The 12612-nt window shown below is 37.1% G+C and overlaps 1 protein-coding gene across 1 annotated transcript; it reads left to right on the plus strand.

Annotated features, from left to right (window-relative positions):
• Positions 1-931: 931 nt before the first annotated feature.
• On the plus strand, positions 932-12307 carry irf6 (interferon regulatory factor 6). The gene is made up of 8 exons (XM_058055456.2): positions 932-1177; positions 1285-1463; positions 3064-3259; positions 6758-6856; positions 6917-7183; positions 9232-9624; positions 9703-9821; positions 11567-12307. Exons 2-8 carry the CDS (start codon positions 1290-1292, stop codon positions 11795-11797), a joined length of 1479 nt encoding a protein of 492 aa, XP_057911439.2. The 5' UTR covers positions 932-1177; positions 1285-1289; the 3' UTR covers positions 11798-12307.
• Positions 12308-12612: the final 305 nt, after the last annotated feature.

Below are 12612 nucleotides of genomic sequence, written 5' to 3' on the forward strand. Positions count from 1 at the left end.
GGAAAAATGCACAAAAACAAAGTCAATTTTACAGGAATATGATCAGAAATATTACAGAAATAAAGTCATAATTATGAGAAGATTTAATAAAAAAAATAGGTGGGAATTTTACAAGAAAAACATTGTAATATGACGAAAAATCATAAGTTAAATATTAAAAGAAGGTTTAAAGTCGTAATCTGATAAGAAACCAACAGTCATTTTGGAAAAATACACAAAAACAAAGTCAAAATATTACAAAAAAATATATGAGAAGAACATTTACAAGAAGGAAGGTGTAAAAAAATGAAAAAAAAATTAAAAAAATGAGAATTTGAAGTGATTTGCTATATGTATTCATATTCTATTTTCTTATCCTATCTTGATTTGTTTTATTTTTGCACAGCTGCTGCAAATAGTAATTTCTCTTGGAGATTAATAAAGTACCTACCCCCCCCCATTCCCCCCCCACCTACCTATTGCACCCTTTGATGATCAATGGAAAAGGTGTAATTAGCATCACACACCAACACACATACATAATTGTGATGAAACTACACAACCAGTGTTGTAGAAGTATCGGGGTGTGTCGTGTTTGTGGGGGGGTTATTAATAACCATCTATGATAATATATAAAAGCTATAAAATAATGCTAATTTGAGATTGAGATGTTTATATATCACAAATATATATTTTTTGTTGCGCTGTTCATACTGCTAATTGCTACATTGTTGATATTGTCATATTTATATATTGTCACGTGTTTATAAAATCGGGTAGTAAGGAGGGAATTGTGGGTAATTAAAGAGTTTTTGTTTATGTTTATGTGCCATTTACTTTAGCTTTTATTTTGCCACGAAAGGATATACTTGGTATCGCCCACCGCTTCCGTCTGCGGCCCACGCGCCACTCCAACGGAAAGGGTGTGTCATTGCTGTGACGTCATCAGCGTACCTGAGTTTCGGCTTGAAGTGGGCGGGGCGAGTCAAGGAAGAGAAAACAACCCGTCGGAGAAGACAACCGTGTTGTGATATTCGCATTAAAGCCTCCTTTGCTGATTCAGCTAAAGAATTCCACGGAGGTTCGTTTTGAAGGCAGCGACGGTTCACCCCCCCCCCCCAAAAAAACCCCAAACCGGACTCTTTTCTAGTACAGAGTCCAACAGGAAAAAGGAAAGGCCACTTCCTGGTTCGCGCAGGTAAGCGACTTTTGTTTGAGTCCACCTTGAGTGATTGAACGCTACAAAACTTGTCATTGCTTGAATTATCCTTCCCACGCGTGTTTGTGTTTGTTTGTCTTACCCAGTCGACATGTCCGTGGCGCCGCGACGTGTCCGCCTGAAGCCGTGGCTGGTGGCCCAAGTGGACAGCGGGAGATATCCTGGCCTGGAATGGCTCGACCGTGAGGCCATGCGATTCAAGATCCCGTGGAAACACGCCACGCGACACACGCCCCAGCACGAGGACGAGGACACCATATTTAAGGTATTAAATATTAATTAAATACACACAAACCACACCACGAACGTGACAAAAACAAGTACGTGTGGTCCTTGCTTAGCGTTTGTTCGTGTGGTGTGGGGGGGGGGGGGGGGTATTTGTGGCTGTGTGGGGTGAATATTATATTAATGAGCTGTTTCTGCAGTTTAGACACTTTTTATACAGAAATAACTAAATGAATAAAATACATGAAGTTGTGCCTTGGTTAATGTCAATCAGTTCCAGAAGGTCCGACTCAAACCAAAACAGACTGTAACCAATGTAAATTTTCCCATAGAAAATAATATGAATCCAATTCAAACATTAACCATAACCATATGTGTGTGTGTGTGTGTATAGAAATATATATATATAGTTAATGTCAATCAGTTCCAGAAGGTCCGACTCAAACCAAAACAGACTGTAACCAAGGTAAATTTTCCCATAGAAAATAATATGAATCCAATTCAAACATTAACCATAACCATATGTGTGTGTGTATAGAAATATATATATAGTTAATGTCAATCAGTTCCAGAAGGTCCGACTCAAACCAAAACAGACTGTAACCAAGGTAAATTTTCCCATAGAAAATAATATGAATCCAATTCAAACATTAACCATAACCATATGTGTGTGTGTGTATAGAAATATATATATATATATAGTTAATGTCAATCAGTTCCAGAAGGTCCGACTCAAACCAAAACAGACTGTAACCAAGGTAAATTTTCCCACAGAAAATAATATGAATCCAATTCAAACATTAACCATAACCATATGTGTGTGTGTGTGTATAGAAAAAAAAAAAAAAAAATATATATATATATATATATATATATATAGTTAATGTCAATCAGTTCCAGAAGGTCCAACTCAAACCAAAACAGACTGTAACCAAGGTAAATTTTCCCATAGAAAATAATATGAATCCAATTCAAACATTAACCATATGTGTGTGTGTGTGTACAGAAATATATATATATATATATATAGTTGATGTCAATCAGTTCCAGAAGGTCCAACTCAAACCAAAACAGACTGTAACCAAGGTAAATTTTCCCACGGAAAATAATATAAATCCAATTCATCCGGTCTAGACAACCGGAAATGTGAACGGCAAACACATTTTATAGACAACAATTAGAGTTATACATGCAGAAGATAACATATATATATACACACATATAATATACAGTTCCAGAAGGTTAAACTCAAACCAAAACAGACTGTAACCAAGGTAAATTTTCCCACAGAAAATAATATAAATCCAATTCATCCGGTCCAGACAACCGCAAATGTAAACGGCAAACACATTTTACAGATATTATATATGTAGGCACCACAGCCGAACAAACTCTGTTTTCATAAAATGGCGCCTGCAGCCCATATTGCATTGCTGCATCATGTGCAAGTATGACAAGATTTCGTCTTGTGCGCGTGATCCAAGAGGGTAGTCGCTAAAAAAACGGACGCTAAACAATGCAAACTTTTTTTTGCAAAAATATTGATTGTTAACCAAAAAATATGTTAACTGGGGGCGTATTTTAACCAAGGTATGTACAAGTCATTCAGAAGACACGTCAACACTGACATGTTCCTTCAGGCGTGGGCTGTAGAGACGGGGAAATTCCAAGAAGGATCCGATGAACCCGATCCCGCCAAGTGGAAAGCCCAGCTCCGGTGCGCCCTGAACAAAAGCCGGGAATTCAACCTCATCTACGACGGAACCAAAGAAGTCCCGATGAATCCCGTAAAGATTTACGACGTCTGTGACATCCTGCAGCCTCTCAGCAACCCAGGTAATGAGAAGATCCATGGACAAGATGATCTTCCAGCATTTCAGTATAATTTCAGTATAATTCCAGTATAATTTCAGTAAAATTTCAGTATAATTTCAGTATAATTTCAGTATAATTCCAGTATAATTTCAGTAAAATTTCAGTATAATTTCAGTATAATTTCAGTATAATTCCAGTATAATTCCAGTATAATTTCAGTATAATTCCAGTATAATTTCAGTATAATTCCAGTATAATTCCAGTATAATTCCAGTATAATTCCAGTATAATTCCAGTATAATTCCAGTATAATTCCAGTATAATTCCAGTATAATTTCAGTAAAATTTCAGTAAAATTTCAGTATAATTCCAGTAAAATTTCAGTGTAATTTCAGTAAAATTCCAGTAAAATTTCAGTATAATTTCAGTATAATTTCAGTATTAGTCAATGACAATGCAACTGAACACAAAATGCAGTTTGAGAGAGAAAAATCCCTCAAAATCCCCCTAAAGCTGATAACAACTGCAATCAAGCATTTCTGATAACTTGCAATGAGTCTCTTCCAATTTTCCCATAGAAAATAAGATGAATCCAATTCAAACATTAACCATAACCATATGTGTGTGTGTGTGTGTGTGTGTGTGTGTGTGTGTATAGAAATATATATATATATAGTTAATGTCAATCAGTTCCAGAAGGTCCGACTCAAACCAAAACAGACTGTAACCAAGGTAAATTTTCCCACAGAAAATAATATGAATCCAATTCAAACATTAACCATAACCATATGTGTGTGTGTGTGTATAGAAATATATATATATATATATATATATATATATAGTTAATGTCAATCAGTTCCAGAAGGTCCAACTCAAACCAAAACAGACTGTAACCAAGGTAAATTTTCCCATAGAAAATAATATGAATCCAATTCAAACATTAACCATAACCATATATGTGTGTGTGTGTGTGTGTGTGTATAGAAATATATATATATATATATATAGTTAATGTCAATCAGTTCCAGAAAGTCCGACTCAAACCAAAACAGACTGTAACCAAGGTAAATTTTCCCACAGAAAATAATATGAATCCAATTCAAACATTAACCATAACCATATGTGTGTGTGTGTGTATAGAAATATATATATATATATATATAGTTAATGTCAATCAGTTCCAGAAGGTCCAACTCAAACCAAAACAGACTGTAACCAAGGTAAATTTTCCCATAGAAAATAATATGAATCCAATTCAAACATTAACCATAAAATTTCAGTAAAATTTCAGTAAAATTTCAGTAAAATTCCAGTATAATTCCAGTAAAATTCCAGTAAAACTTCAGTATAATTTCAGTATAAGTCAATGACAATGCAACTGAACACAAAATGCAGTTTGAGAGAGAAAAATCTGCTGATAACAACTGCAATCAAGCATTTCTGATAACTTGCAATGAGTCTCTTCCAATTTTGGAATTTTGCAGAATTGTTGTCATTCAGCCACATTGGAGCCTTTTTAAGGTCATGCCACAGCATCTCAATAGGATTCAGGTCAGGACTTGGACTAGACCACTCCAAAGTCTTCATTTGGTTTTTCTTCAGAGGTGGACTTGCTGGTGTGTTTTGGATCATTGTCCTGCTGTAGAACCCAACTTGGTTTCAGCTCGAGGTCACCAACCAGATTTTCCATTTATTTTCCATTTATCTTGGGGCCGGCCACTCCTGGGAAGGGTTAGGGTTAGTGGATAAAGGCTCTCACTGTGGTTTGCTGGAGTCCCAAAGCTTTAGAAATGTCTTTATAACATTTTCTACACAGATATATCGCAGTATAAACTGCATTTATTTTGCTTTGAGTTGTCATTGACTAATATTTAAATTGGTTTGATCGGCTAAAAGACAAAAAAATAAGAAACCAGGAAGGGGCAAACACTGTTCATGTTTCCTTGACGAGAGTCCCTAATATGATTTATCAACTTTACTTGAATATATAATTGTGATAGTGTCATTAGTTTTTGAGGAGAATCAAGCAAATAGAGAACTTGCAGAACTTTTTCGCGGATAGCCAAATACCTCTTAAAGCGTTCCTTCATAGCAGTCATCAGTGAAATGAACACTTCAAAGGATCAAATACGAGGTGGGCTTCTCTCGTTCTCTGCACTTGCGTCATCCGTTTTTGTTTTAAACTTTCCTGTTTTGGAAAAGAAAACAAACATCCAGCAGCAACTCAACATTTTGGCATGGCTATTTTGATGAAAACCATTAGAGGTGTAAGGATACTATTCGATTGGTATCACAGTTCATGGTTGTTGATAAGATTCAAGGACGATATTGGTTCATTTAGAATGATGATCCGTAACTTTTTTTTGGACTACACTATGTAAACGTAGTATATAGATACAGTATATGAAGAGCTTGCAACCAAAAGGCGCTAAATCCATTTTGACTGATTTCGAGAAAATCAATGATTTTTAACTACGCACATATCAATCTATTTGGTCATCAAGTCTATATTGCAAATGAAAGAGCTATCAATATAGGTCATAAAAATGCATGCTATAAAAATCCTGCACACACCATGTATTTTATATATATTTTTTTTCGGATTTAGCGCCTTTTGGCTGAAATGATGGATTTAGCGCCTTTTGGCTGAAATGATGGATTTAGCGCAGGGGTGGGCAAACTACGGCCCGGGGGCCAAATCCGGCCCGCCAAGTGTTTGAATACGGCCCGCCCAATCTTTCCAAAGTATTTCATTTAAAGTCAACATACAACCTGGCATCATGGCCTGAGCCAACCTTTTGATGGTTTTATCAATTTCCTTTTTTGACATGGTCTGTTGTTTACAAAGTGCTCCTGAAAAAAGGGACACAAGCCCATAATACTAATTATTATTATTATTATTATTATTATTATTATTATAATTATTATTATAACTATTATGATTATTATAATTATTATATTAATGCTAATTATTATATTAATTATATAATATTGTTATATTTGCATATTTTACATAATAATAATATAATTATTATTTTAATTTTACTGTAATTATTATAATATTTTATTATTTTTAAAATATTTAAATATAATATAAAATAATAAATAATAATAGCAGATTGCATGACAATTTTACAGATACAATAATACCAGGTGGACTGTTACGTGTAAAATATATAAAGCAACTTAGTGAAAATTGGATTTAGCGCCTTTTGGTTGAAATCTGAAATGGAAATAGCGCTTTTTGGTTGAAAGCATAAATTTCATATCACTTTTTTTCATATTTTAAAAAATGATTTCAAGAGCAAAATATGTGATTTGGATACACATGACAGAGGTCTATTAAACTCATGAAAAACATGCAACTTAGTGAAAATTGGATTTAGCGCCTTTTGGTTGCAAGCTCTTCATATACTGTAAGTATAAATCCATCACAGGCAAACTGAACCGATGTAAGATGGATATATTACACCCGTTGTCTGGCTTTCTGTGCGTAATATCGACTAAATGAAACCACAGGATCTGCAGACGCTGGTCCTTGGACTCCAGGCGAGGAAGATGCCGCCGAGGAAGATGTTCCAGACACACCAGAATCCCTCCCCCCGTACCCGTCCAATGGTGGGTACTCTTTGCACGATCGCATAAAACACAAACTAAGAAAAGTCGTCTGTTAACCAGGTACGAGTCCGTCTCCGCTCATAATGTGGTCTCCCATGGGCTCTGAGTCTTCCATGCCACCCGCAAGTTGCCCCCCGTCCAATGAGGTTTGGCCCAAAGAGGAACCGGGGAAAATTTGGCCTAAACAGGAACCGGTGGATGTGGAGATGCAACAACCGACCTTGACTGCCATGCCCCCCGCTCCTATGTCGGACCACTCCATGCAGGCCACACCTTTAGCAGACTCCTTTTTCGCCTCTCCTGAGATGTGGATCAGCTCCCTCCCAAGTGAGTCTTTGGTTTTACTCGTTGACACAAATGTATTCAAAGTGTATTGAAGTACACTCTGTGTACTTTATTCAACCTGTGAGGGAAGTGGAGGTTAAGTGGAGGTCAAATGTTTCAGATCATCAAACAAAACGTAAATATTAGTCGATGACAACACAAAATTCAGCTTTCAAAGGGACAAGGGACAACAAAATCCAAACCTACATGACCCTGTGTGGACAAAAGGATATCTAACATTATAAAAAAAAAGGTTACAAAGCCATTTCTAAAGCTTTGGGACTCCAGCCAACCACAGTGAGAGCCATTATCCACAAATGGTGAAAACATGGAACAGTGGTGACCCTTCCCAGGAGTGGCCGGTTAACCAAACTGACCCCAAGAGCATACCCGTCATGTTGATGATCCGAAGACATTTTGGGAAAATACTCTGTGGTCTGACCAGACAGAAGTTGAACGTTTTGGAAGGTGTGTGTCCCATTACATCTGGCGTAAGAGAACATCATACCAAGAGTAAAATATAGTGGAGGTAGTGTGATGGTCTGGGGTGTTTTTGCTGATTCAGAAGCATGAATTCGAATTGAAGGAGAATGTCCAGCCATCTTGACCTCAAGCTGAAAGCAACTTGGGTTCAATTATTTTTATTTATTTATTTATTTATTTATTTTTTTATTTATTTTTTTATTTATTTTTATTTATTTATTATTTATTTTTATTATTTATTTTTATTATTTATTTTTATTTATTATTATTTAATTGTCCTTGGGCAAGAGGTGGGGTACACCCTGAACTGGTGGCCAACCAAACTATTATTTATTTCTATTATTGATATTATTTATTTATATAAATAATTATTTATTATTTATTATTTATTATTCTTGGGCGAGAGGCGGGGTACACTCTGAACTTGTGGCCAACCAAACAATTATTATTATTTATTATTTATTATTTATTATTTATTATTTATTATTTATTATTTATTATTTATTATTTATTATTTATTATTTATTATTTATTATTTATTATTCTTGGGCGAGAGGCGGGGTACACTCTGAAGTGGTGGCCAACCAAACTATTTATTATTTATTATTTATTATTTATTATTTATTATTTATTATTTATTATTTATTATTTATTATTTATTATTTATTATTTATTATTTATTATTTATTATTTAATTGTCCTTGGGCAAGAGGTGGGGTACACCCTGAACTGGTGACCAACCAAACTATTTATTATTTATTATTTATTATTTATTATTTATTATTTATTATTTATTATTTATTATTTATTATTTATTATTTATTATTTATTATTTATTATTTATTATTTATTATTTATTATTTATTATTTATTATTTATTATTTATTATTTATTATCCTTGGGCGAGAGGCGGGGTACACCCTGAACTGGTGGCCAACCAAACAATTTATTATTTATTATTTATTGTTTATTTATTGTTTATTTATTGTTTATTATTTATTATTACACGGGAGCCAGGCAACGACTTTCCGTTGGCAATTTCACTGCCGTGTTATTGTGCAATGACAATAAAGAATGTCTATGTCTAACATGCAAACTCCACACAGAGATGGCCGAGGGTGGAATCGAACTCGGGTCTCCTAGCTGTGAGGTCCGCGCGCTAACCACTCGATGGCGTATATCATTAGCTTCTAATTACAAAGCGCTCACATTTCAATTTTTCAGACGGGTTTCATCATATTTAGGTCATTGGCTGTTTCTAGGGGCTGCACAGTGGGGAGTGGTTAGCACGTGGGCCACACAACTAGAAGACTCGAGTTCGATTCCACCCTCGGCCATGTCTGTGTGGAGTTTGCATGTTCTCCCCGTGCATGCGGGTACTCCGGTTTCCTCCCACGTTCCAAAAACACGGCGAGAACATGCAAACTCCACACACAGATGGCTGAGGGTGGAATCGAACCCGGGTCTTCTAGCTGTGAGGCCTGTGCGCTAACCGCTCGTCAACCGTGAAACATTTAAGTGACAAATATGGAAATAAATGAGAACTCCAACCTTGGTCTTTGACACAGTGACTGACCTGGAGGTGCAGTTCTTGTACCGAGGGAGGGAGATGTGTCCCACCATCACCGTCAGCAACCCGCAGGGCTGCAGGCTCTTCTACGGAGACCTGGGCCCCATGGTCAACCAGGAGGAGCTGTTTGGGCCGGTCAGCCTGGAGCAGCTGCGCTTCCCGACCACGGAGAACATCACCAACGACAAGCAGAGGCTCTTCACAAACCGTCTCCTGGACGTGATGGACCGAGGTCTGATCCTGGAGGTGAGCGGCCACGACATCTACGCCATCCGTCTGTGCCAGTGCAAGGTGTACTGGTCCGGGCCCTGCGCGCCCAACGCCGCCGCGCCCAATCCTATTGAGCGACAGAAAAAGGTCAAACTGTTTTGCCTGGAGTCTTTTCTCGGCGGTAAGTTCTCGCTGCAGCACCTGACGTTGCATCGGGCGTCGTTCTTTTAAGTCACATAATTGCATTTTTCTTTCGTAGGCGTGATCGCCCACCAGCGCGGCCAAACGCCAAATCCGCCGCAATTTGAAATCAGCCTGTGTTTTGGCGAGGAGTGGCCTGACGGGAGGCCGACAGAGAGGAAACTCATCATGGTTCAGGTGAGAAACCAGATGTCACCTCTGTATGCTTTGTTTATTTTTCCATATATTCCTATTCTAGGAATCAACTTGGGAACTTGGAAAATTTGGTTGCGGGAAAGAGTTATAATTTTACGAGAAATCTTATAGCAGGGGTCTCAAACACGCGGCCCACGGGCCAAATGTGGCCCGCAGGACACTAGTTTGAGGCCCCCGCCTTGATATGGAAGTTTAATGTTTGGATGCTGTATGGTATCATGTACCCAGAAAAAATTATTACGTTTGATTCATGTTCATGTTAAAGGTTAAATAACTGTTAATAGTTATCCTCCCTATCCGTGTGGAAGTGGTAAGTTTTTGGCTATTTCAGTTGAAAGGAAATAACTTTTTAGGCTACCGTTTAGGTCGCTAGCTCTCTAGTTTGCGAGTTAGCATGTGTCTCAAGACCAGGGGTCTCAAACACATGGCTCGCGGGCCAAATGTGGCCCGCAGGACACTAGTTTGAGGCCCCCGCCTTGATATGGAAGTTTAATGTTTGATACGGATGCTGTATGGTATCATGTACCCAGAAAAAATTATTACGTTTGATTCATGTTCATGTTAAAGGTTAAATAACTGTTAATAGTTATCCTCCCTATCCGTGTGGAAGTGGTAAGTTTTTGGCTATTTAAGTTTAAAGGAAATAAGTTGAAGGCTACCGTTTAGGTCGCTAGCTCTCTAGTTTGCGAGTTAGCATGTGTCTCAAGACCCTAAAAAAATCATTTGTCTACCCACCAACTATATGTGGTTTCTTAAGTTTTATTATTATTATATTTATTTATTACTGATTGATTGATTTTCTTTATTTTTGATTTTTTCTTTATTTTTCATTTTATTTTGTGTAGAAAAATAAAAATTAAGATATTTGAGAACAGTGGAATGTTTTATCAGAGCTTTTATTGTAGAAAATCAAAACCAAATAAATATCAAAATGCAAATATCAAAATCAAATAAAGTTGTCACTTTTGGATAATTCGATTGTAGGAGAAAGTTTTGAGGCATCAAAATATTAATAAAATTATGGAAAACAAAAAAATTTGACAGATGTGAATTTACAAGAACAGGGTCAAAATATTAAGAGAAAAAATTATAAATATTATATTATCTGTGATTGGCTGGTGACCAGTCCAGAGTGTACCCCGCCTCTCCCCCAAAGACAGCTGGGATAGGCTCCAGCACTCCCGCGACCCTTGTGAGGAAAAAGCGGTAGAAATTGAATGAATATTATATTATTATATATTACTTTTATTATAGTTGAAATATTAAACAAAATTGTATTTATTTTTTTAAGTACAAATATGAGAACAAAATAAAGACGGCATTTTTGGAAAATAAATTTTTAAACATTAATGATTTAGAGTACATGAGAAAGCTGTCCGGGCTGGTCATTTATGTTTCAAAGTATATTGTACAACACAGCAGCGACAGAGCCAATGTTGGTTACGCTGATGAGTTTGTTGTAAATGACGCTACGGCAAGTAATTTTTTTATTTTTTAAGACAACAGGAGGTTTCCTACAGCCACATCTGCCAATCTTTTTTGATTTGGTGCTAATTCTAGATTTTGGAGCAACTGGCGGAGACTGTGGTTAATCAACAGAGGCATCATTCGGAGAAGTTCGGGAATTTCTGACTAAAAGTGAAATTAAAAAAAATCTGTACTTCATGTAGACTTTTATGAACTTTAGTCATCTTCTCGACCAAATCGTCTCCGTCGTCTTGTTGCAGATCATTCCGGTGGTGGCCCGCATGATCACAGAGATGTTTTCTGGAGACAACACGCGCTCCTTCGATAGCGGCAGCGTCCGCCTCCAGATCTCCATCCCTGACATCAAAGACAACATAGTGACCCATCTGAAGCAGCTCTACTGCCTCCTGCACACCAATCAAGGCCAGGATGGCTGGGTTTTGCCTCCCGGTTCGGGCATGAACCTCGTCCAGACCCTACAAGGCCAGTGAAGACCGAGCAGCGAGAATATCTATTCATATTTGGAAGTATGCGGCGTATGTTTTGATCCGGCTCTACGGTATAGTTTGTGTGCGTTGCTTCTCCTCTGCATTGATGTACAGTTTGTGTGCAGCAGTGCGAGTTGGACAGGCCAAAGTCTGCTGCAAGGGATCATTAAACATAGTTAATAAGTTACAGACATAACTCTCTTTATCTTTAACATGACTTTCAGGGAACGCAGTACCTTTTTTTTAGCCCCTAAACTTTCCATATTTAAATATTTTATAGAATATTATATTGTACAGCTGCCAAAACAACCTTATTACTCTTCTTTGCTTGCATTTTTTTGCTCCGTTCACTGTATATTATAGGAGATCTTTGAGTATATACAAATGCTTATTGTTACTATCCAGCTTTGTGACATCATGGATGCTACTGCACTTGGGGTGCTGAGATGTGTTGTATGGCGCCTTTTACTATGTGATTTTTATGTACAATAAACATGTCATACTAACTTGAAAGTTCATTGAGAAAATGACTGCATTGTTGACGAGTGCTGGTTTTTCCGGGTGTCCCCTTAACGTAGCAGTATGGCATCGCTGCCCTCTAGCGGCTCAATGGCGTAGTCCCATGCTGGTCATTTAAACTGGTTCTCCGGAAGTACACCGTGTACTTAAATACGTACGTAAATTTTTTTTGAAAATGCGCAACTTTTATCATTTTCTCATAAAAAACAAACAAACAATTGACTGTCACTACTCGAGCAACTATTTTCGGCGTTTTGTTTGCAACATCCGGGTACTGAAGGCGCACGTGCACTCAAAAT

Source organism: Doryrhamphus excisus, linkage group LG18 (assembly GCF_037039965.1).
Source record: "Doryrhamphus excisus strain RoL-2023G ecotype Guam linkage group LG18, RoL_Dexc_Guam_v1.1, whole genome shotgun sequence".
Lineage (NCBI taxonomy): Eukaryota > Metazoa > Chordata > Actinopteri > Syngnathiformes > Syngnathidae > Doryrhamphus > Doryrhamphus excisus.